General features: G+C 53.2%; 1 protein-coding gene across 2 annotated transcripts in view; it reads left to right on the forward strand.

The window, feature by feature from the left end:
- Positions 1 to 25,102, forward strand: part of slc43a1b (solute carrier family 43 member 1b) — a 131,351-nt gene that overhangs the window by 100,561 nt on the left and 5,688 nt on the right. For both annotated transcript variants that reach the window (XM_087981746.1, XM_087981745.1), the window contains exons 13-14: positions 16,479 to 16,552; positions 23,394 to 23,517. In XM_087981746.1, coding sequence (XP_087837872.1) covers positions 16,479 to 16,552; positions 23,394 to 23,517 — 198 coding nt within the window. The remainder of the gene's footprint in view (positions 1 to 16,478; positions 16,553 to 23,393; positions 23,518 to 25,102) is intronic.

The following is a 25,102-nucleotide window of genomic DNA, read 5'->3' on the forward strand; positions in this document are numbered from 1 at the left end:
CAGGAGTACAGTCAGACTCCGTTACAGTGTTCGATCAGAGTCCAGGAGTACAGTCAGACTCCGTTACAGAGTTAGATCAGAGACCAGGAGTACAGTCAGACTCTGTTACAGTGTTAGATCAGAGACCAGGAGTACAGTCAGACTCTGTTACAGTGTTGGATCGGAAACCAGGAGTACAGTCAGACTCTGTTACAGTGTTAGATCAGAGACCAGGAGTACATTCATACTCTGTTACAGTGTTGGATCGGAAACCAGGAGTACATTCATACTCTGTTACAGTGTTCGATAAGAGACCAGGAGTACAGTCAGACTCCGTTACAGTGTTAGATCAGAGACCAGGAGTACAGTCAGACTCCGTTACAGTGTTAGATCAGTGACCGGGAGTACAGTCAGACTCCGTTACAGTGTTCGATCAGAGACCAGGAGTACAGTCAGACTCCATTACAGTGTTAGATCAGAGTTCAGGAGTACAGTCAGACTCCGTTACAGCGTTAGATCAGAGACCAGGAGTACAGTCAGACTCTGTTACAGTGTTAGATCAGAGACCAGGAGTACAGTCAGACTCTGTTACAGTGTTGGATCGGAAACCAGGAGTACATTCAGACTCTGTTACAGTGTTCGATCAGAGACCAGGAGTACAGTCAGACTCTGTTACAGTGTTAGATCAGAGACCAGGAGTACAGTCAGACTCTGTTACAGTGTTAGATCGGAGATCAGGAGTACATTCAGACTCTGTTACAGTGTTAGATCGGAAACCAGGAGTACATTCAGACTCTGTTACAGTGTTAGATCAGAGACCAGGAGTACAGTCAGACTCTGTTACAGTGTTAGATCAGAGACCAGGAGTGCTGTCAGACTCTGTTACAGTGTTAGATCAGAGACCAGGAGTACATTCAGACTCTTTTACAGTGTTAGATCAGAGACCAGGAATACTGTCAGACTCTGTTACAGTGTTGGATCGGAAACCAGGAGTACAGTCAGACTCCGTTACAGTGTTCGATCAGAGACCAGGAGTACAGTCAGACTCCGTTACAATGTTAGATCAGAGTCCAGGAGTACAGTCAGACTCCGTTACAGTGTTAGATCAGAGTCCAGGAGTACAGTCAGACTCCGTTACAGTGTTAGATCAGAGACCAGGAGTACAGTCAGACTCTGTTACAGTGTTAGATCAGAGACCAGGAGTACAGTCAGACTCTGTTACAGTGTTGGATCGGAAACGAGGAGTACAGTCAGACTCTGTTACAGTGTTAGATCAGAGACCAGGAGTACAGTCAGATTCTGTTACAGTGTTAGATCAGAGACCAGGAGTACAGTCAGATTCTGTTACAGTGTTCGATCAGAGACCAGGAGTACTGTCAGACTCTGTTACAGTGTTAGATCAGAGACCAGGAGTACAGTCAGACTCTGTTACAGTGTTAGATCAGTGACCAGGAGTACAGTCAGATTCTGTTACAGTGTTAGATCAGAGACCAGGAGTACAGTCAGATTCTGTTACAGTGTTAGATCAGTGACCAGGAGTACATTCATACTCTGTTACAGTGTTAGATCAGTGACCAGGAGTACAGTCAGATTCTGTTACTGTGTTAGATCAGTGACCAGGAGTACAGTCAGATTCTGTTACAGTGTTAGATCAGTGACCAGGAGTACAGTCAGATTCTGTTACAGTGTTAGATCAGTGACCAGGAGTACAGTCAGATTCTGTTACAGTGTTAGATCAGAGACCAGGAGTACAGTCAGATTCTGTTACAGTGTTCGATCAGAGACCAGGAGTACATTCAGACTCTGTTACAGTGTTAGATCAGTGACCAGGAGTACAGTCAGATTCTGTTACAGTGTTACATCAGAGACCAGGAGTACAGTCAGATTCTGTTACAGTGTTCGATCAGAGACCAGGAGTACAGTCAGACTCTGTTACAGTGTTGGATCGGAAACCAGGAGTACAGTCAGACTCTGTTACAGTGTTAGATCAGAGACCAGGAGTACATTCAGACTCTGTTACAGTGTTAGATCAATGACCAGGAGTACAGTCAGATTCTGTTACAGTGTTAGATCAGAGACCAAGAGTACAGTCAGACTCTGTTACAGTGTTAGATCAGAGACCAGGAGTACAGTCAGATTCTGTTACAGTGTGAGATCAGAGACCAGGAGTACAGTCAGATTCTGTTACAGTGTTAGATCAGAGACCAAGAGTACAGTCAGACTCTGTTACAGTGTTAGATCAGAGACCAGGAATACTGTCAGACTCTGTTACAGTGTTAGATCAGAGACCAGGAGTACATTCAGACTCTGTTACAGTGTTAGATCAGAGACCAGGAGTACATTCAGACTCTTTTACAGTGTTAGATCAGAGACCAGGAATACTGTCAGACTCTGTTACAGTGTTGGATCGGAAACCAGGAGTACAGTCAGACTCCGTTACAGTGTTCGATCAGAGACCAGGAGTACAGTCAGACTCCGTTACAATGTTAGATCAGAGTCCAGGAGTACAGTCAGACTCCGTTACAGTGTTAGATCAGAGTCCAGGAGTACAGTCAGACTCCGTTACAGTGTTAGATCAGAGACCAGGAGTACAGTCAGACTCTGTTACAGTGTTAGATCAGAGACCAGGAGTACAGTCAGACTCTGTTACAGTGTTGGATCGGAAACGAGGAGTACAGTCAGACTCTGTTACAGTGTTAGATCAGAGACCAGGAGTACAGTCAGATTCTGTTACAGTGTTAGATCAGAGACCAGGAGTACAGTCAGATTCTGTTACAGTGTTCGATCAGAGACCAGGAGTACTGTCAGACTCTGTTACAGTGTTAGATCAGAGACCAGGAGTACAGTCAGACTCTGTTACAGTGTTAGATCAGTGACCAGGAGTACAGTCAGATTCTGTTACAGTGTTAGATCAGAGACCAGGAGTACAGTCAGATTCTGTTACAGTGTTAGATCAGTGACCAGGAGTACATTCATACTCTGTTACAGTGTTAGATCAGTGACCAGGAGTACAGTCAGATTCTGTTACTGTGTTAGATCAGTGACCAGGAGTACAGTCAGATTCTGTTACAGTGTTAGATCAGTGACCAGGAGTACAGTCAGATTCTGTTACAGTGTTAGATCAGTGACCAGGAGTACAGTCAGATTCTGTTACAGTGTTAGATCAGAGACCAGGAGTACAGTCAGATTCTGTTACAGTGTTCGATCAGAGACCAGGAGTACATTCAGACTCTGTTACAGTGTTAGATCAGTGACCAGGAGTACAGTCAGATTCTGTTACAGTGTTACATCAGAGACCAGGAGTACAGTCAGATTCTGTTACAGTGTTCGATCAGAGACCAGGAGTACAGTCAGACTCTGTTACAGTGTTGGATCGGAAACCAGGAGTACAGTCAGACTCTGTTACAGTGTTAGATCAGAGACCAGGAGTACATTCAGACTCTGTTACAGTGTTAGATCAATGACCAGGAGTACAGTCAGATTCTGTTACAGTGTTAGATCAGAGACCAAGAGTACAGTCAGACTCTGTTACAGTGTTAGATCAGAGACCAGGAGTACAGTCAGATTCTGTTACAGTGTGAGATCAGAGACCAGGAGTACAGTCAGATTCTGTTACAGTGTTAGATCAGAGACCAAGAGTACAGTCAGACTCTGTTACAGTGTTAGATCAGAGACCAGGAATACTGTCAGACTCTGTTACAGTGTTAGATCAGAGACCAGGAGTACATTCAGACTCTGTTACAGTGTTAGATCAGAGACCAGGAGTACATTCAGACTCTGTTACAGTGTTAGATCAGCGACCAGGAGTACATTCAGACTCTGTTACAGTGTTAGATCAGAGACCAGGAGTACAGTCAGACTCCGTTACAGTGTTAGATCGGAAACCAGGAGTACAGTCAGACTCTGTTACAGTGTGAGATCGGAACCAGGAGTACATTCAGACTCTGTTCCAGTGTTAGATCAGATACCAGGAGTACATTCAGACTCTGTTACAGTGTTAGATCGGAACCAGGAGTACATTCAGACTCTGTTACAGTGTTAGATCAGTGACCAGGAGTACATTCAGACTCCGTTACAGTGTTCGATCAGAGACCAGGAGTACATTCAGACTCTGTTACAGTGTTAGATCAGAAATCAGGAGTACATTCAGACTCTGTTACAGTATTCGATCAGAGTCCAGGAGTACATTCAGACTCCGTTACAGTGTTAGATCAGAGACCAGGAGTACAGTCAGACTCCGTTACAGTGTTCGATCAGAGACCAGGAGTACAGTCAGACTCCGTTACAGTGTTCGATCAGAGACCAGGAGTACAGTCAGACTCCGTTACAGTGTTAGATCAGAGACCAGGAGTACAGTCAGACTCCGTTACAGTGTTAGATCAGAGACCAGGAGTACAGTCAGACTCCGTTACAGTGTTAGATCAGTGACCAGGAGTACAGTCAGACTCTGTTACAGTGTTAGATCAGTGAGCAGGAGTACAGTCAGACTCCGCTACAGTGTTAGATCAGAGACCAGGAGTACAGTCAGACTCCGTTACAGTGTTCGATCAGAGTCCAGGAGTACAGTCAGACTCCGTTACAGTGTTCAATCAGAGTCCAGGAGTACAGTCAGACTCCGTTACAGAGTTAGATCAGAGACCAGGAGTACAGTCAGACTCTGTTACAGTGTTAGATCAGAGACCAGGAGTACAGTCAGACTCTGTTACAGTGTTGGATCGGAAACCAGGAGTACAGTCAGACTCTGTTACAGTGTTAGATCAGAGACCAGGAGTGCATTCATACTCTGTTACAGTGTTGGATCGGAAACCAGGAGTACATTCATACTCTGTTACAGTGTTCGATAAGAGACCAGGAGTACAGTCAGACTCCGTTACAGTGTTAGATCAGAGACCAGGAGTACAGTCAGACTCCGTTACAGTGTTAGATCAGTGACCGGGAGTACAGTCAGACTCCGTTACAGTGTTCGATCAGAGACCAGGAGTACAGTCAGACTCCATTACAGTGTTAGATCAGAGTTCAGGAGTACAGTCAGACTCCGTTACAGCGTTAGATCAGAGACCAGGAGTACATTCAGACTCTGTTACAGTGTTAGATCAGAGACCAGGAGTACAGTCAGACTCTGTTACAGTGTTGGATCGGAAACCAGGAGTACAGTCAGACTCTGTTACAGTGTTAGATCAGAGACCAGGAGTACATTCAGACTCTGTTACAGTGTTGGATCGGAAAGCAGGAGTACATTCAGACTCTGTTACAGTGTTCGATCAGAGACCAGGAGTACAGTCAGACTCTGTTACAGTGTTAGATCAGAGACCAGGAGTACATTCAGACTCCATTACAGTGTTAGATCAGAGACCAGGAGTACAGTCAGACTCTGTTACAGTGTTCGATCAGAGTCCAGGAGTACAGTCAGACTCTGTTACAGTGTTAGATCAGTGACCAGGAGTACAGTCAGACTCCGTTACAGTGTAGATCAGAGACCAGGAGTACATTCAGACTCTGTTACAGTGTTCGATCAGAGTCCAGGAGTACAGTCAGACTCTGTTACAGTGTTAGATCAGTGACCAGGAGTACAGTCAGACTCCGTTACAGTGTTAGATCAGAGACCAGGAGTACAGTCAGACTCCGTTACAGTGTTCGATCAGAGACCAGGAGTACAGTCAGACTCCGTTACAGTGTTCGATCAGAGACCAGGAGTACAGTCCGACTCCGTTACAGTGTTAGATCAGAGACCAGGAGTACAGTCAGACTCCATTACAGTGTTAGATCAGAGTTCAGGAGTACAGTCAGACTCCGTTACAGCGTTAGATCAGAGACCAGGAGTACAGTCAGACTCTGTTACAGTGTTAGATCAGAGACCAGGAGTACAGTCAGACTCTGTTACAGTGTTGGATCGGAAACCAGGAGTACATTCAGACTCTGTTACAGTGTTCGATCAGAGACCAGGAGTACAGTCAGACTCTGTTACAGTGTTAGATCAGAGACCAGGAGTACAGTCAGACTCTGTTACAGTGTTAGATCGGAGATCAGGAGTACATTCAGACTCTGTTACAGTGTTAGATCGGAAACCAGGAGTACATTCAGACTCTGTTACAGTGTTAGATCAGAGACCAGGAGTACAGTCAGACTCTGTTACAGTGTTAGATCAGAGACCAGGAGTGCTGTCAGACTCTGTTACAGTGTTAGATCAGAGACCAGGAGTACATTCAGACTCTTTTACAGTGTTAGATCAGAGACCAGGAATACTGTCAGACTCTGTTACAGTGTTGGATCGGAAACCAGGAGTACAGTCAGACTCCGTTACAGTGTTCGATCAGAGACCAGGAGTACAGTCAGACTCCGTTACAATGTTAGATCAGAGTCCAGGAGTACAGTCAGACTCCGTTACAGTGTTAGATCAGAGTCCAGGAGTACAGTCAGACTCCGTTACAGTGTTAGATCAGAGACCAGGAGTACAGTCAGACTCTGTTACAGTGTTAGATCAGAGACCAGGAGTACAGTCAGACTCTGTTACAGTGTTGGATCGGAAACGAGGAGTACAGTCAGACTCTGTTACAGTGTTAGATCAGAGACCAGGAGTACAGTCAGATTCTGTTACAGTGTTAGATCAGAGACCAGGAGTACAGTCAGATTCTGTTACAGTGTTCGATCAGAGACCAGGAGTACTGTCAGACTCTGTTACAGTGTTAGATCAGAGACCAGGAGTACAGTCAGACTCTGTTACAGTGTTAGATCAGTGACCAGGAGTACAGTCAGATTCTGTTACAGTGTTAGATCAGAGACCAGGAGTACAGTCAGATTCTGTTACAGTGTTAGATCAGTGACCAGGAGTACATTCATACTCTGTTACAGTGTTAGATCAGTGACCAGGAGTACAGTCAGATTCTGTTACTGTGTTAGATCAGTGACCAGGAGTACAGTCAGATTCTGTTACAGTGTTAGATCAGTGACCAGGAGTACAGTCAGATTCTGTTACAGTGTTAGATCAGTGACCAGGAGTACAGTCAGATTCTGTTACAGTGTTAGATCAGAGACCAGGAGTACAGTCAGATTCTGTTACAGTGTTCGATCAGAGACCAGGAGTACATTCAGACTCTGTTACAGTGTTAGATCAGTGACCAGGAGTACAGTCAGATTCTGTTACAGTGTTACATCAGAGACCAGGAGTACAGTCAGATTCTGTTACAGTGTTCGATCAGAGACCAGGAGTACAGTCAGACTCTGTTACAGTGTTGGATCGGAAACCAGGAGTACAGTCAGACTCTGTTACAGTGTTAGATCAGAGACCAGGAGTACATTCAGACTCTGTTACAGTGTTAGATCAATGACCAGGAGTACAGTCAGATTCTGTTACAGTGTTAGATCAGAGACCAAGAGTACAGTCAGACTCTGTTACAGTGTTAGATCAGAGACCAGGAGTACAGTCAGATTCTGTTACAGTGTGAGATCAGAGACCAGGAGTACAGTCAGATTCTGTTACAGTGTTAGATCAGAGACCAAGAGTACAGTCAGACTCTGTTACAGTGTTAGATCAGAGACCAGGAATACTGTCAGACTCTGTTACAGTGTTAGATCAGAGACCAGGAGTACAGTCAGACTCCGTTACAGTGTTCGATCAGAGACCAGGAGTACAGTCAGACTCCGTTACAGTGTTCGATCAGAGACCAGGAGTACAGTCCGACTCCGTTACAGTGTTAGATCAGAGACCAGGAGTACAGTCAGACTCCATTACAGTGTTAGATCAGAGTTCAGGAGTACAGTCAGACTCCGTTACAGCGTTAGATCAGAGACCAGGAGTACAGTCAGACTCTGTTACAGTGTTAGATCAGAGACCAGGAGTACAGTCAGACTCTGTTACAGTGTTGGATCGGAAACCAGGAGTACATTCAGACTCTGTTACAGTGTTCGATCAGAGACCAGGAGTACAGTCAGACTCTGTTACAGTGTTAGATCAGAGACCAGGAGTACAGTCAGACTCTGTTACAGTGTTAGATCGGAGATCAGGAGTACATTCAGACTCTGTTACAGTGTTAGATCGGAAACCAGGAGTACATTCAGACTCTGTTACAGTGTTAGATCAGAGACCAGGAGTACAGTCAGACTCTGTTACAGTGTTAGATCAGAGACCAGGAGTGCTGTCAGACTCTGTTACAGTGTTAGATCAGAGACCAGGAGTACATTCAGACTCTTTTACAGTGTTAGATCAGAGACCAGGAATACTGTCAGACTCTGTTACAGTGTTGGATCGGAAACCAGGAGTACAGTCAGACTCCGTTACAGTGTTCGATCAGAGACCAGGAGTACAGTCAGACTCCGTTACAATGTTAGATCAGAGTCCAGGAGTACAGTCAGACTCCGTTACAGTGTTAGATCAGAGTCCAGGAGTACAGTCAGACTCCGTTACAGTGTTAGATCAGAGACCAGGAGTACAGTCAGACTCTGTTACAGTGTTAGATCAGAGACCAGGAGTACAGTCAGACTCTGTTACAGTGTTGGATCGGAAACGAGGAGTACAGTCAGACTCTGTTACAGTGTTAGATCAGAGACCAGGAGTACAGTCAGATTCTGTTACAGTGTTAGATCAGAGACCAGGAGTACAGTCAGATTCTGTTACAGTGTTCGATCAGAGACCAGGAGTACTGTCAGACTCTGTTACAGTGTTAGATCAGAGACCAGGAGTACAGTCAGACTCTGTTACAGTGTTAGATCAGTGACCAGGAGTACAGTCAGATTCTGTTACAGTGTTAGATCAGAGACCAGGAGTACAGTCAGATTCTGTTACAGTGTTAGATCAGTGACCAGGAGTACATTCATACTCTGTTACAGTGTTAGATCAGTGACCAGGAGTACAGTCAGATTCTGTTACTGTGTTAGATCAGTGACCAGGAGTACAGTCAGATTCTGTTACAGTGTTAGATCAGTGACCAGGAGTACAGTCAGATTCTGTTACAGTGTTAGATCAGTGACCAGGAGTACAGTCAGATTCTGTTACAGTGTTAGATCAGAGACCAGGAGTACAGTCAGATTCTGTTACAGTGTTCGATCAGAGACCAGGAGTACATTCAGACTCTGTTACAGTGTTAGATCAGTGACCAGGAGTACAGTCAGATTCTGTTACAGTGTTACATCAGAGACCAGGAGTACAGTCAGATTCTGTTACAGTGTTCGATCAGAGACCAGGAGTACAGTCAGACTCTGTTACAGTGTTGGATCGGAAACCAGGAGTACAGTCAGACTCTGTTACAGTGTTAGATCAGAGACCAGGAGTACATTCAGACTCTGTTACAGTGTTAGATCAGAGACCAGGAGTACAGTCAGATTCTGTTACAGTGTTAGATCAGAGACCAAGAGTACAGTCAGACTCTGTTACAGTGTTAGATCAGAGACCAGGAGTACAGTCAGATTCTGTTACAGTGTGAGATCAGAGACCAGGAGTACAGTCAGATTCTGTTACAGTGTTAGATCAGAGACCAAGAGTACAGTCAGACTCTGTTACAGTGTTAGATCAGAGACCAGGAATACTGTCAGACTCTGTTACAGTGTTAGATCAGAGACCAGGAGTACATTCAGACTCTGTTACAGTGTTAGATCAGAGACCAGGAGTACATTCAGACTCTGTTACAGTGTTAGATCAGCGACCAGGAGTACATTCAGACTCTGTTACAGTGTTAGATCAGAGACCAGGAGTACAGTCAGACTCCGTTACAGTGTTAGATCGGAAACCAGGAGTACAGTCAGACTCTGTTACAGTGTGAGATCGGAACCAGGAGTACATTCAGACTCTGTTCCAGTGTTAGATCAGATACCAGGAGTACATTCAGACTCTGTTACAGTGTTAGATCGGAACCAGGAGTACATTCAGACTCTGTTACAGTGTTAGATCAGTGACCAGGAGTACATTCAGACTCCGTTACAGTGTTCGATCAGAGACCAGGAGTACATTCAGACTCTGTTACAGTGTTAGATCAGAAATCAGGAGTACAGTCAGACTCTGTTACAGTGTTAGATCAGAGACCAGGAGTGCTGTCAGACTCTGTTACAGTGTTAGATCAGAGACCAGGAGTACATTCAGACTCTTTTACAGTGTTAGATCAGAGACCAGGAATACTGTCAGACTCTGTTACAGTGTTGGATCGGAAACCAGGAGTACAGTCAGACTCCGTTACAGTGTTCGATCAGAGTCCAGGAGTACAGTCAGACTCCGTTACAATGTTAGATCAGAGTCCAGGAGTACAGTCAGACTCCGTTACAGTGTTAGATCAGAGTCCAGGAGTACAGTCAGACTCCGTTACAGTGTTAGATCAGAGACCAGGAGTACAGTCAGACTCTGTTACAGTGTTAGATCAGAGACCAGGAGTACAGTCAGACTCTGTTACAGTGTTGGATCGGAAACGAGGAGTACAGTCAGACTCTGTTACAGTGTTAGATCAGAGACCAGGAGTACAGTCAGATTCTGTTACAGTGTTAGATCAGAGACCAGGAGTACATTCAGACTCTGTTACAGTGTTCGATCAGAGTCCAGGAGTACATTCAGACTCCGTTACAGTGTTAGATCAGAGACCAGGAGTACAGTCAGACTCCGTTACAGTGTTAGATCAGAGTCCAGGAGTACAGTCAGACTCCGTTACAGTGTTAGATCAGAGACCAGGAGTACAGTCAGACTCTGTTACAGTGTTAGATCAGAGACCAGGAGTACAGTCAGACTCTGTTACAGTGTTGGATCGGAAACGAGGAGTACAGTCAGACTCTGTTACAGTGTTAGATCAGAGACCAGGAGTACAGTCAGATTCTGTTACAGTGTTAGATCAGAGACCAGGAGTACATTCAGACTCTGTTACAGTGTTCGATCAGAGTCCAGGAGTACATTCAGACTCCGTTACAGTGTTAGATCAGAGACCAGGAGTACAGTCAGACTCCTTTACAGTGTTCGATCAGAGACCAGGAGTACAGTCAGACTCCGTTACAGTGTTCGATCAGAGACCAGGAGTACAGTCAGACTCCGTTACAGTGTTAGATCAGAGACCAGGAGTACAGTCAGACTCCGTTACAGTGTTAGATCAGAGACCAGGAGTACAGTCAGACTCCGTTACAGTGTTAGATCAGTGACCAGGAGTACAGTCAGACTCTGTTACAGTGTTAGATCAGTGAGCAGGAGTACAGTCAGACTCCGCTACAGTGTTAGATCAGAGACCAGGAGTACAGTCAGACTCCGTTACAGTGTTCGATCAGAGTCCAGGAGTACAGTCAGACTCCGTTACAGTGTTCAATCAGAGTCCAGGAGTACAGTCAGACTCCGTTACAGAGTTAGATCAGAGACCAGGAGTACAGTCAGACTCTGTTACAGTGTTAGATCAGAGACCAGGAGTACAGTCAGACTCTGTTACAGTGTTGGATCGGAAACCAGGAGTACAGTCAGACTCTGTTACAGTGTTAGATCAGAGACCAGGAGTACATTCATACTCTGTTACAGTGTTGGATCGGAAACCAGGAGTACATTCATACTCTGTTACAGTGTTCGATAAGAGACCAGGAGTACAGTCAGACTCCGTTACAGTGTTAGATCAGAGACCAGGAGTACAGTCAGACTCCGTTACAGTGTTAGATCAGTGACCGGGTGTACAGTCAGACTCCGTTACAGTGTTCGATCAGAGACCAGGAGTACAGTCAGACTCCATTACAGTGTTAGATCAGAGTTCAGGAGTACAGTCAGACTCCGTTACAGCGTTAGATCAGAGACCAGGAGTACATTCAGACTCTGTTACAGTGTTAGATCAGAGACCAGGAGTACAGTCAGACTCTGTTACAGTGTTGGATCGGAAACCAGGAGTACAGTCAGACTCTGTTACAGTGTTAGATCAGAGACCAGGAGTACATTCAGACTCTGTTACAGTGTTGGATCGGAAAGCAGGAGTACATTCAGACTCTGTTACAGTGTTCGATCAGAGACCAGGAGTACAGTCAGACTCTGTTACAGTGTTAGATCAGAGACCAGGAGTACATTCAGACTCCATTACAGTGTTAGATCAGAGACCAGGAGTACATTCAGACTCTGTTACAGTGTTCGATCAGAGTCCAGGAGTACAGTCAGACTCTGTTACAGTGTTAGATCAGTGACCAGGAGTACAGTCAGACTCCGTTACAGTGTTAGATCAGAGACCAGGAGTACAGTCAGATTCTGTTACAGTGTTAGATCAGAGACCAGGAGTACAGTCAGATTCTGTTACAGTGTTCGATCAGAGACCAGGAGTACATTCAGACTCTGTTACAGTGTTAGATCAGTGACCAGGAGTACAGTCAGACTCCGTTACAGTGTTCGATCAGAGACCAGGAGTACAGTCAGACTCCATTACAGTGTTAGATCAGAGTTCAGGAGTACAGTCAGACTCCGTTACAGCGTTAGATCAGAGACCAGGAGTACAGTCAGACTCTGTTACAGTGTTAGATCAGAGACCAGGAGTACAGTCAGACTCTGTTACAGTGTTGGATCGGAAACCAGGAGTACATTCAGACTCTGTTACAGTGTTCGATCAGAGACCAGGAGTACAGTCAGACTCTGTTACAGTGTTAGATCAGAGACCAGGAGTACAGTCAGACTCTGTTACAGTGTTAGATCGGAGATCAGGAGTACATTCAGACTCTGTTACAGTGTTAGATCGGAAACCAGGAGTACATTCAGACTCTGTTACAGTGTTAGATCAGAGACCAGGAGTACAGTCAGACTCTGTTACAGTGTTAGATCAGAGACCAGGAGTGCTGTCAGACTCTGTTACAGTGTTAGATCAGAGACCAGGAGTACATTCAGACTCTTTTACAGTGTTAGATCAGAGACCAGGAATACTGTCAGACTCTGTTACAGTGTTGGATCGGAAACCAGGAGTACAGTCAGACTCCGTTACAGTGTTCGATCAGAGACCAGGAGTACAGTCAGACTCCGTTACAATGTTAGATCAGAGTCCAGGAGTACAGTCAGACTCCGTTACAGTGTTAGATCAGAGTCCAGGAGTACAGTCAGACTCCGTTACAGTGTTAGATCAGAGACCAGGAGTACAGTCAGACTCTGTTACAGTGTTAGATCAGAGACCAGGAGTACAGTCAGACTCTGTTACAGTGTTGGATCGGAAACGAGGAGTACAGTCAGACTCTGTTACAGTGTTAGATCAGAGACCAGGAGTACAGTCAGATTCTGTTACAGTGTTAGATCAGAGACCAGGAGTACAGTCAGATTCTGTTACAGTGTTCGATCAGAGACCAGGAGTACTGTCAGACTCTGTTACAGTGTTAGATCAGAGACCAGGAGTACAGTCAGACTCTGTTACAGTGTTAGATCAGTGACCAGGAGTACAGTCAGATTCTGTTACAGTGTTAGATCAGAGACCAGGAGTACAGTCAGATTCTGTTACAGTGTTAGATCAGTGACCAGGAGTACATTCATACTCTGTTACAGTGTTAGATCAGTGACCAGGAGTACAGTCAGATTCTGTTACTGTGTTAGATCAGTGACCAGGAGTACAGTCAGATTCTGTTACAGTGTTAGATCAGTGACCAGGAGTACAGTCAGATTCTGTTACAGTGTTAGATCAGTGACCAGGAGTACAGTCAGATTCTGTTACAGTGTTAGATCAGAGACCAGGAGTACAGTCAGATTCTGTTACAGTGTTCGATCAGAGACCAGGAGTACATTCAGACTCTGTTACAGTGTTAGATCAGTGACCAGGAGTACAGTCAGATTCTGTTACAGTGTTACATCAGAGACCAGGAGTACAGTCAGATTCTGTTACAGTGTTCGATCAGAGACCAGGAGTACAGTCAGACTCTGTTACAGTGTTGGATCGGAAACCAGGAGTACAGTCAGACTCTGTTACAGTGTTAGATCAGAGACCAGGAGTACATTCAGACTCTGTTACAGTGTTAGATCAGAGACCAGGAGTACAGTCAGATTCTGTTACAGTGTTAGATCAGAGACCAAGAGTACAGTCAGACTCTGTTACAGTGTTAGATCAGAGACCAGGAGTACAGTCAGATTCTGTTACAGTGTGAGATCAGAGACCAGAAGTACAGTCAGATTCTGTTACAGTGTTAGATCAGAGACCAAGAGTACAGTCAGACTCTGTTACAGTGTTAGATCAGAGACCAGGAATACTGTCAGACTCTGTTACAGTGTTAGATCAGAGACCAGGAGTACATTCAGACTCTGTTACAGTGTTAGATCAGAGACCAGGAGTACATTCAGACTCTGTTACAGTGTTAGATCAGCGACCAGGAGTACATTCAGACTCTGTTACAGTGTTAGATCAGAGACCAGGAGTACAGTCAGACTCCGTTACAGTGTTAGATCGGAAACCAGGAGTACAGTCAGACTCTGTTACAGTGTGAGATCGGAACCAGGAGTACATTCAGACTCTGTTCCAGTGTTAGATCAGATACCAGGAGTACATTCAGACTCTGTTACAGTGTTAGATCGGAACCAGGAGTACATTCAGACTCTGTTACAGTGTTAGATCAGTGACCAGGAGTACATTCAGACTCCGTTACAGTGTTCGATCAGAGACCAGGAGTACATTCAGACTCTGTTACAGTGTTAGATCGGAGACCAGGAGTACAGTCAGACTCTGTTACAGTGTTGGATCGGAAACCAGGAGTACAGTCAGACTCTGTTACAGTGTTAGATCAGAGACCAGGAGTACATTCAGACTCTGTTACAGTGTTAGATCAGAGTCCAGGAGTACAGTCAGACTCTGTTACAGTGTTAGATCGGAAACCAGAAGTACATTCAGACTCTGTTACAGTGTGAGATCGGAGACCAGGAGTACAGTCAGACTCTGTTACAGTGTTAGATCAGAGACCAAGAGTACAGTCAGACTCTGTTACAGTGTTAGATCAGAGACCAGGAGTACATTCAGACTCTGTTACAGTGTTAGATCGGAAACCAGGAGTACATTCAGACTCTGTTACAGTGTTCGATCAGAGACCAGGAGTACAGTCAGACTCTGTTACAGTGTTAGATCGGAAACCAGGAGTACATTCAGACTCTGTTACAGTGTTCGATCAGAGACCAGGAGTACAGTCAGACTCTGTTACAGTGTTAGATCAGAGACCAGGAGTACAGTCAGACTCTGTTACAGTGTTAGATCAGTGACCAGGAGTACAGTCAGATTCTGTTACAGTGTTAGATCAGAGACCAGGAGTACAGTCAGATTCTGTTACAGTGTTAGATCAGAGACCAGGAGTACAGTCAGATTCTGTTCCAGTGTTAGATCAGTGACCAGGAGTACAGTCAGATTCTGTTACAGTGTTAGATCAGAGACCAGGAGTACATTCAGACTCTGTTACAGTGTTAGATCAGAGACCAGGAGTACAGTCAGACTCTGTTACAGTGTTGGATCGGAAACCAGGAGTACAGTCAGACTCTGTTACAGTGTTAGATCGGAGACCAGGAGTACATTCAGACTCTGTTACAGTGTTAGATCGGAAACCAGGAGTACAGTCAGACTCTGTTACAGTGTTAGATCAGAGACCAGGAGTACAGTCAGACTCTGTTACAGTGTTAGATCAGTGACCAGGAGTACAGTCCGATTCTGTTACAGTGTTAGATCGGAGACCAGGAGTACATTCAGACTCTGTTACAGTGTTAGATCGGAAACCAGGAGTACAGTCAGACTCTGTTACAGTGTTGGATCGGAAACCAGGAGTACAGTCAGACTCTGTTACAGTGTTAGATCAGAGACCAGGAGTACAGTCAGACTCTGTTACAGTGTTAGATCAGAGACCAGGAGTACATTCAGACTCTGTTACAGTGTTAGATCAGCGACCAGGAGTACATTCAGACTCTGTTACAGTGTTAGATCAGAGACCAGGAGTACAGTCAGACTCCGTTACAGTGTTAGATCAGAGACCAAGAGTACATTCAGACTCTGTTACAGTGTTAGATCAGAGACCAGGAGTACAGTCAGACTCCGTTACAGTGTTAGATCAGAGACCAAGAGTACAGTCAGACTCTGTTACAGTGTTAGATCAGAGACCAGGAGTACAGTCAGACTCTGTTAAGTGAACATACACGCACAAATATACAGATACATCAGACTGCATGGCTTTGACAGACATGGAGCCCCGGGGATAGACACGCACCCCAGCACCCGCACAGTTGAGTGTGTGCCAAGGGCGGATTGGCACGGCTTAGGCTGGGGTGGGGCGTTGTCCAAAGACCGAATGCCCGCAGCCAATCACAATGTGTCCGTGCCTCAGATAGAGGGGATCACATTTTCAGAACACCCTCGACCAAGTCTGGGTGTTTTGTTTTGAAATGTGTATTCCTGATATCACTTTAATGTTGGTGCACAACAGGATGACAGTGCCACCTTTGGCTGGAGGGTGTAACTACCTTGTGACATGTTGACATGGGAATCCCCCATTGTCCACCAGTGAGACATTAAACACTGTGACTCTCAGGCATTGTCTGATGTTATTCTTCAATGTAAACTGATCCATTCTGTCCTGTCCCACAGTACCTCACCTTTATCTTCCACACTGTGGTCCGTGGATTCATCCATTCTGCCTGTGGGGGTCTCTACGCTGTTGTGTAAGTCTGAGGGTTAATCAACTGTGGGAAGGTGGGTAATATGGAGTTAATCCCCCTCCGATAGGGGGCACAGACTGCCCGGGGGGGGTGTAAATGGGGAGGGGGTGGGTGAGGGGGTTAATCCCCCTCCAATAGCGGGAACAGACTGCCCGGTGTGTGTGTAAATGGGGAGGGGGTGGGTGAGGGGGTTAATCCCCCTCCGATAGGGGGCACAGACTGCCCGGTGTGTGTAAATGGGGAGAGGGTGGGAGAGGGGGTTAATCCCCCTCCGATAGGGGGAACAGACTGCCCGGTGTGTGTGTAAATGGGGAGAGGGTGGGTGAGGGGGTTAATCCCCCTCCGATAGGGGGCACAGACTGCCCAGTGTGTGTGTAAATGGGGAGGGGGTGGGTGAGGGGGTTAATCCCCCTCCGATAGGGGGCACAGACTGCCCGGGGTGTGTAAATGGGGAGAGGGTGGGTGAGGGGGTTAATCCCCCTCCGATAGGGGGAACAGACTGCCCGGTGTGTGTGTAAATGGGGAGAGGGTGGGTGAGGGGGTTAATCCCCCTCCGATAGGGGGCACAGACTGCCTGGGGTGTGTAAATGGGGAGAGGGTGGGTGAGGGGGTTAATCCCCCTCCGATAGGGGGAACAGACTGCCCGGTGTGTGTGTAAATGGGGAGAGGGTGGGTGAGGGGTTAATCCCCCTCCGATAGGGGGAACAGACTGCCCGGTGTGTGTGTAAATGGGAAGAGGGTGGGTGAGGGGGTTAATCCCCCTCCGATAGGGGGAACAGACTGCCCGGTGTGTGTGTAAATGGGGAGAGGGTGGGTGAGGGGGTTAATCCCCCTCCGATAGGGGGCACAGACTGCCCGGTGTGTGTGTAAATGGGGAGGGGGTGGGTGAGGGGGTTAATCCCCCTCCGATGGGGGGAACAGACTGCCCGGTGTGTGTGTAAATGGGGAGGGGGTGGGTGAGGGGGTTAATCCCCCTCCGATGGGGGGAACAGACTGCCCGGTGTGTGTAAATGGGGAGAGGGTGGGTGAGGGGGTTAATCCCCCTCCGATAGGGGGCACAGACTGCCCGGTGTGTGTGTAAATGGGGAGGGGGTGTGTGAGGGGGTTAATCCCCCTCCGATAGGGGGCACAGACTGCCCGGTATGTGTGTAAATGGGAAGAGGGTGGGTGAGGGGGTTAATTCCCCTTCGATAGAGGGCACAGACTGCCCGGTGTGTATGTAAATGGGGAGGGGGTGGGTGAGGGGGTTAATCCCCCTCCGATAGGGGGCACAGACTGCCCGGTGTGTGTGTAAATGGGGAGGGGGTGGGTGAGGGGGTTAATTCCCCTTCGATAGAGGGTACAGACTGCCCGGTGTGTGTGTAAATGGGGAGAGGGTGGGTGAGGGGGTTAATCCCCCTCCGAGAGGGGGCACAGACTGCCCGGTGTGTGTGTAAATGGGGAGGGGGTGTATGAGGGGGTTAATTCCCCATCGATAGGGGGTACAGACTGCCCGGTGTGTGTGTAAATGGGGAGAGGGTGGGTGAGGGAGTTAATCCCCCTTCGATAGGGGGCACAGACTGCCCGGTGTGTGTAAATGGGGAGAGGGTGGGTGAGGGGGTTAATCCCCCTCCGATAGGGGGCACAGACTGCCCGGGGGGTGGGGGTGTTAATGGGGAAAGGGTGGGGATTGAGAGCCGCACTCCAAGTGGAAGGGGGGCTCACAGGTTTTCGTGGGGTGGGGAGGGTGGTTGACTTTGGGGTGGGGGTGGTGGCGGGGGAGGGGGATGATGTTGGGGTGGGGGTGGGGCTGGGGAGGGGGTGATCTTGGGGTGGGGTGGAAGTTGGGGAGGGGGGTGACGTTGTGGGGGAGGAGGATGATGTTGGGGTGGGGGGTGATGGTGGGGGTGGGGCTGGGGGAGGGAGATGACGTTGGGGTGGGGGTGTGGCGGGGGGAGGGGGGTGACGTTGGGGTAGGGCTGGGGGAGGGGGTGACATTGTGGTGGGGTGGGGCTGGGGGGGGGAGGTGACGTTGGGGTGGGGCTGGGGGAGGGGGTGACGTTGGGGTGGGGCTGGGGGAGGGGGTGACGTTGGGCTGTAGCTGGGGGAGGGGGTGACGTTGGGGTGGGGCTGGGGGAGGGGGTGACGTTGGGGTGGGGCTGGGGGAGAGGGGTGATGTTGGGGGGGCTGGGGGAGGGGGTGACGTTGGGGGGGCTGGGGGAGGGGGTGACGTTGGGGGGGCTGGGGGAGGGGGTGACGTTGGGGTGGGGCTGGGGGAGGGGGTGACATTGGGGTGGGGCTGGGGGAGAGGGGTGATGTTGGGGGGCTGGGGGAGGGGGTGACGTTGGGGTGGGGCTGGGGGAGGGGATGACGTTGGGGTGGGGCTGGGGGAGGGGATGACGTTGGGGTGGGGCTGGGGGAGGGGGTGACGTTGGGGTGGGGCTGGGGGAGGGGGTGACGTTGGGGTGGGGCTGGGGGAGAGGGGTGATGTTGGGGGGGCTGGGGGAGGGGGTGACGTTGGGGTGGGGCTGGGGGAGAGGGGTGATGTTGGGGGGGCTGGGGGAGGGGGTGACGTTGGGGTGGGGCTGGGGGAGGGGGTGACGTTGGGGTGGGGCTGGGGGAGGGGGTGACGTTGGGGTGGGGCTGGGGGAGGGGGTGACGTTGGGGTGGGGCTGGGGGAGGGGGGTGACGTTGGGTGGGCTGGGGGAGGGGGTGACGTTGGGGTGGGGCTGGGGGAGGGGGTGCGTTGGGGTGGGGCTGGGGGAGAGGGGTGATGTTGGGGGGGCTGGGGGAGGGGGTGACGTTGGGGTGGGGCTGGGGAGTGGGAGGGGGTGACAGGGTGGGGGTGGGGAGGGGGTGATGTTGGGGTGGGGCTGGGGAATGGGAGGGGGTGACGTTGGGGTGGGGCTGGGGGAGGGGGTGATTTGGGATGGGGCTGGGGGAGGGGGGTGACGTTGGGGTGGGGCTGGGGGACGGGGTGATTTGGGATGGGGCTGGGGGAGGGGGTGACGTTGGGGTGGGGGTGGGGCTGGGGGAAGGGGGTGATGTTGGGATGGGGCTGGGGGGTGGGATGACGTTGGGATGGGGCTGGGGGAGGGGGGTGACGTTGGTGTGGGGGTGGGGCTTGGGGAAGGGGTGATGGGGTGGGGCTGTGGGAGGGGGGTAACGTTGGGATGGGGCTGGGGAGGGGGTGACGTTGGTGTGGGGGTGGGGCTGGGAGAAGGGGTGATGGGATGGGGCTGTGGGAGGGGGGTAACGTTGGGATGGGGCTGAGGGAGGGGGGTAATGTTGGGATGGGGCTGGGGGCAGGGGGTGACGTTGGGGAGGGGGTGACGTTGGGGTGGGGGTGGGGCTGGGGGGTGACATTGGGATAGGGCTGGGGGAGGGGGGTGACGTTGGGGTGGGGCTGTGGGAGGGGGGTGACGTTGGGGAGGGGGGTGACGTTGGGGTGGGGCTGGGGGCGGGGGTGACGTTGGGGAGGGGGCGACGTTGGGGTGGGGCTGGGGTCGGGGGGTGACGTTGGGGAGGGGGTGACGTTGGGTTGGGGGGTGACGTTGGGGTGGGGCTGTGGGAGGGGGGTGACGTTGGGGAGGGGGGTGACGTTGGGGTGGGGCTGTGGGAGGGGGGTGACGTTGGGGAGGGGGGTGACGTTGGTGTGGGGCTGGGGGCGGGGGGTGACGTTGGGGAGGGGGTGACGTTGGGGTGGGGCTGGGGGCGGGGGGTGACGTTGGGGAGGGGGTGACGTTGGGTTGGGGGGTGACATTGGGGTGGGGCTGGGGGCGGGGGGTGACGTTGGGGAGGGGGTGACGGGGTGGGGCTGTGGGAGGGGGGTGACGTTGGGGAGGGGGGTGACGTTGGGGTGGGGCTGTGGGAGGGGGGTGACGTTGGGGAGGGGGGTGACGTTGGGGAGGGGGGTGACGTTGGGGTGGGGGTGGGGCTGGGGGGCGGGGGGTGACGTTGGGGAGGGGGTGAAGTTGGGGAGGGGGTGACGTTGGGGTGGGGCTGGGGGAGGGGGTGATTTGGGATGGGGCTGGGGGAGGGGGGTGACGTTGGGGTGGGGCTGGGGGAGGGGGTGATTTGGGATGGGGCTGGGGGAGGAGGTGACGTTGGGGTGGGGGTGGGGCTGGGGGAAGGGGGTGATGTTGGGATGGGGCTGGGGGGTGGGATGACGTTGGGATGGGGCTGGGGGAGGGGGGTGACGTTGGTGTGGGGGTGGGGCTTGGGGAAGGGGTGATGGGATGGGGCTGTGGGAGGTGTGTAACGTTGGGATGGGGCTGGGGAGGGGGTGACGTTGGTGTGGGGGTGGGGCTGGGAGAAGGGGTGATGGGATGGGGCTGTGGGAGGGGGGTAACGTTGGGATGGGGCTGAGGGAGGGGGGTAATGTTGTGATGGGGCTGGGGGCAGGGGGTGACGTTGGGGAGGGGGTGACGTTGGGGTGGGGGTGGGGCTGGGGGGTGACATTGGGATAGGGCTGGGGGAGGGGGGTGACGTTGGGGTGGGGCTGTGGGAGGGGGGTGACATTGGGGAGGGGGGTGACGTTGGGGTGGGGCTGGGGGCGGGGGGTGACGTTGGGGAGGGGGTGACGTTGGGGTGGGGCTGGGGGCGGGGGGTGACGTTGGGGAGGGGGTGACGTTGGGTTGGGGGGTGACGTTGTGGTGGGGCTGTGGGAGGGGCGTGACGTTGGGGAGGGGGGTGACGTTGGGGTGGGGCTGTGGGAGGGGGGTGACGTTGGGGAGGGGGGTGACGTTGGTGTGGGGCTGGGGACGGGGGGTGACGTTGGGGAGGGGGTGACGTTGGGGTGGGGCTGGGGGTGACGTTGGGGAGGGGGTGACATTGGGGTGGGGCTGGGGGCGGGGGGGGTGACGTTGGGGAGGGGGTGACGGGGTGGGGCTGTGGGAGGGGGGTGACGTTGGGGAGGGGGGTGACGTTGGGGTGGGGCTGTGGGAGGGGGGTGACGTTGGGGAGGGGGGTGACGTTGGGGTGGGGGTGGGGCTGGGGGCGGGGGGTGACGTTGGGGAGGGGGTGAAGTTGGGGAGGGGGTGACGTTGGGGTGGGGCTGGGGGAGGGGGTGATTTGGGATGGGGCTGGGGGAGGGGGGTGACGTTGGGGTGGGGCTGGGGGAGGGGGTGATTTGGGATGGGGCTGGGGGAGGGGGTGACGTTGGGGTGGGGGTGGGGCTGGGGGAAGGGGGTGATGTTGGGATGGGGCTGGGGGGTGGGATGACGTTGGGATGGGGCTGGGGGAGGGGGGTGACGTTGGTGTGGGGGTGGGGCTTGGGGAAGGGGTGATGGGATGGGGCTGTGGGAGGGGTGTAACGTTGGGATGGGGCTGGGGAGGGGGTGACGTTGGTGTGGGGGTGGGGCTGGGAGAAGGGGTGATGGGATGGGGCTGGGGGAGGGGGGTAACTTTGGGATGGGGCTGGGGGCAGGGGGTGACGTTGGGGAGGGGGTGACGTTGGGGTGGGGGTGGGGCTGGGTGGTGACATTGGGATAGGGCTGGGGGAGGGGGGTGACGTTGGGGTGGGGCTGTGGGAGGGGGGTGACGTTGGGGAGGGGGGTGACGTTGGGGTGGGGCTGTGGGAGGGGGCTGACGTTGGGGAGGGGGGTGACGTTGGGGTGGGGCTGGGGGCGGGGGGTGACGTTGGGGAGGGGGTGACGTTGGTGTGGGGCTGGGGGCGGGGGGTGACGTTGGGGAGGGGGTGACGTTGGGGTGGGGGGTGACGGGGTGGGGCTGTGGGAGGGGGGTGACGTTGGGGAGGGGGGTGACGTTGGGATGGGGCTGTGGGAGGGGGGTGACGTTGGGGAGGGGGGTGACGTTGGTGTGGGGCTGGGGGCGGAGGGTGACGTTGGGGAGGGGGTGACATTGGGGTGGGGCTGGGGGCGGGGGGTGACGTTGGGGAGGGGGGTGACGTTGGGGTGGGGCTGGGGGAGGGGGTGATTTGGGATGGGGCTGGGGGAGGGGGGTGACGTTGGGGTGGGGCTGGGGGAGGGGGTGATTTGGGATGGGGCTGGGGGAGGGGGGTGACGTTGGGGTGGGGCTGGGGGAGGGGGTGATTTGGGATGGGGCTGGGGGAGGGGGTGACGTTGGGGTGCGGGTAGGGCTTGGGGAAGGGGGTGATGTTGGGATGGGGCTGGGGGGTGGGATGACGTTGGGATGGGGCTGGGGGAGGGGGGTGACGTTGGTGTGGGGGTGGGGCTTGGGGAAGGGGTGATGGGATGGGGCTGTGGGAGGGGGGTAACGTTGGGATGGAGGTGGGGGCAGGGGGTGACGTCGGGGTGGGGCTGGGGGAGGGGGTGACGTTGGGGTGGGGCTGGGGGAGGGGGTGACGTTGGGGTGGGGCTGGGGGAGAGGGGTGACGTTGGGGGGGCTGGGGGAGGGGGTGACGTTGGGGTGGGGCTGGGAGAGGGGGGGACGTTGGGGTGGGGCTGGGGGAGGGGGTGACGTTGGGGTGGGGCTGGGGCTGGGGGGTGACATTGGGATAGGGCTGGGGGAGGGGGGTGACGTTGGGGTGGGGCTGGGGGAGGGGGTGACGTTGGGGTGGGGCTGAGGGAGAGGGGTGATGTTGGGGGGGCTGGGGGAGGGGGGTGACGTTGGGGTGGGGCTGGGGGAGGGGGTGACGTTGGGGTGGGGCTGGGGGAGGGGGTGACGTTGGGGTCGGGCTGGGGGAGGGGGTGACGTTGGGGTGGGGCTGGGGGAGAGGGGTGACGTTGGGGGGGCTGGGGGAGGGGGTGACGTTGGGGTGGGGCTGGGGGAGGGGGTGACGTTGGGGTGGGGGTGGGGAGGGGGTGACGTTGGGGTGTGGACCTCGGGAACTTGGCCGGCTATTCTGGAACGTTCTGTGACTCGGCCTTGTTCGTTCCCACAGCTATCCCAGCAACCACTTTGGCTCTCTGATTGGGCTCCAATCCCTGGTCAGTGCTGTGTTTGCCCTGTTCCAGCAACTCCTCTTCATGGCCATGCTGGGACCACTCCATGGAGACCCCTTCTGGGTAACGCCATGCTCCTGGGGGCTGCTAACCGTGGCGGTGGGGGGGGGGGGGGGGGGTAGAGAAAGTGTGGAGGAGGAGGGGGAGGGGGGAGGGACGAGGGATGATGGTGAGGCCACACCCACACTCCCTCCAGCCCATACAGCCCCTCCACCCCCTCCCTATCTCTGTAACCGCCTCCAGCCCCTATACCCTCTCCAGCCCCTACACCCCCTCCAGCCCTACACCCCCTCCAGCCCCTACACCCCCTCCAGCCCCTACATCCCCTCCAGCCCCTACATCCCCTCCAACCCCTACATCCCCTCCAACCCCTACATCCCCTCCAGCCCCCTACATCCCCTCCAGCCCCTACATCCCCTCCAGCCCCTACATCCCCTCCAGCCCCGATACCCCCTCCAGCCCCGATACCCCTCCAGCCCCGATACCCCCTCCAGCCCCAATACCCCCTCCGCCCCGATACCCCCTCCAGCCCCGATACCCCCTCCAGCCCCGATACCCCCTCCAGCCCCGATACCCCCTCCAGCCCGATATCCCCTCCAGCCCCGATACCCCCTCCGCCCCGATACCCCCTCCAGCCCCGATACCCCTCCAGCCCCGATACCCCCTCCAGCCCCGATACCCCCTCCAGCCCCGATACCCCCTCCAGCCCCGATATCCCCTCCAGCCCCGATATCCCCTCCAGCCCATACACCCCCACCAGCCCATACACCCCCTCCAGCCCATACACCCCCTCCAGCCCATACACCCCTCCCTATCTCTGTAACCCCCTCCAGCCCCTATACCCCCTCCAGCCCCTACATCCCCTCCAGCCCCTACATCCCCTCCCGCCCCTACATCCTCTCCCGCCCCTACACGCCCTCCCTATCTCTGTAACCCCCCTCAGGCCCTACACCCTCTCCCTATCACTGTAACCCTCTCCACCCCCTACACTCCCTCTAGCCCTACACCCCCTCCAGCCCATACACCTCCTCCAGCCCCTCCCTATTTCTGTAACCCCCTCCAGCCCCTCCCTATCTCTGTAATCCCCACCAGCACCTACACCCCCTCCAGCCCCTACATCCCCTCCCTATCTCTGTAACTCCCTCCAGCCCTGACACCCCCCTCCCTATCTCTGTGACCCCCACCATCCCCTCCCTATCTCTGTAACCCCCCTCCAGCACCTACACCCCCTCCCTATCTCTGTAAACCCCACCAGCCTCTACACCCCCTCTCTATCTCTGTAACCCCCCCCCAGCCCCGACACCCCTCCCTGTCTCTGTAACCCCCCCAGCCCCGACACCCCCTCCCTATCTCTGTAACCCCCTCCAGCACCTACCTCCCTCCCTATCTCTGTAACCTCCACCAGCCCCTACACCCCTCCATATCTCTGTAACCCCCTCCAGCCCCTACATCCCCTCCCTATCTCTGTAACTCCCTCCAGCTCCTACACCCCCTCCCTATATCTGTAACTCCCTCCAGCCCCTACACCCCCTCCCTATCTCTGTAACCCCCACCAGCCCCTACACTCCCTCCCTATCTCTGTAACCCCCTCCAGCCCCTACACCCCCTCCCTATCTCTGTAACCTCCTCCAGCCCCTACACCCCCTCC

This window comes from Chiloscyllium plagiosum, unplaced genomic scaffold (genome assembly GCF_037043375.1).
Source record: "Chiloscyllium plagiosum isolate Xiang-an unplaced genomic scaffold, Cpla_swu_hap1 HiC_scaffold_40, whole genome shotgun sequence".
NCBI lineage: Eukaryota > Metazoa > Chordata > Chondrichthyes > Orectolobiformes > Hemiscylliidae > Chiloscyllium > Chiloscyllium plagiosum.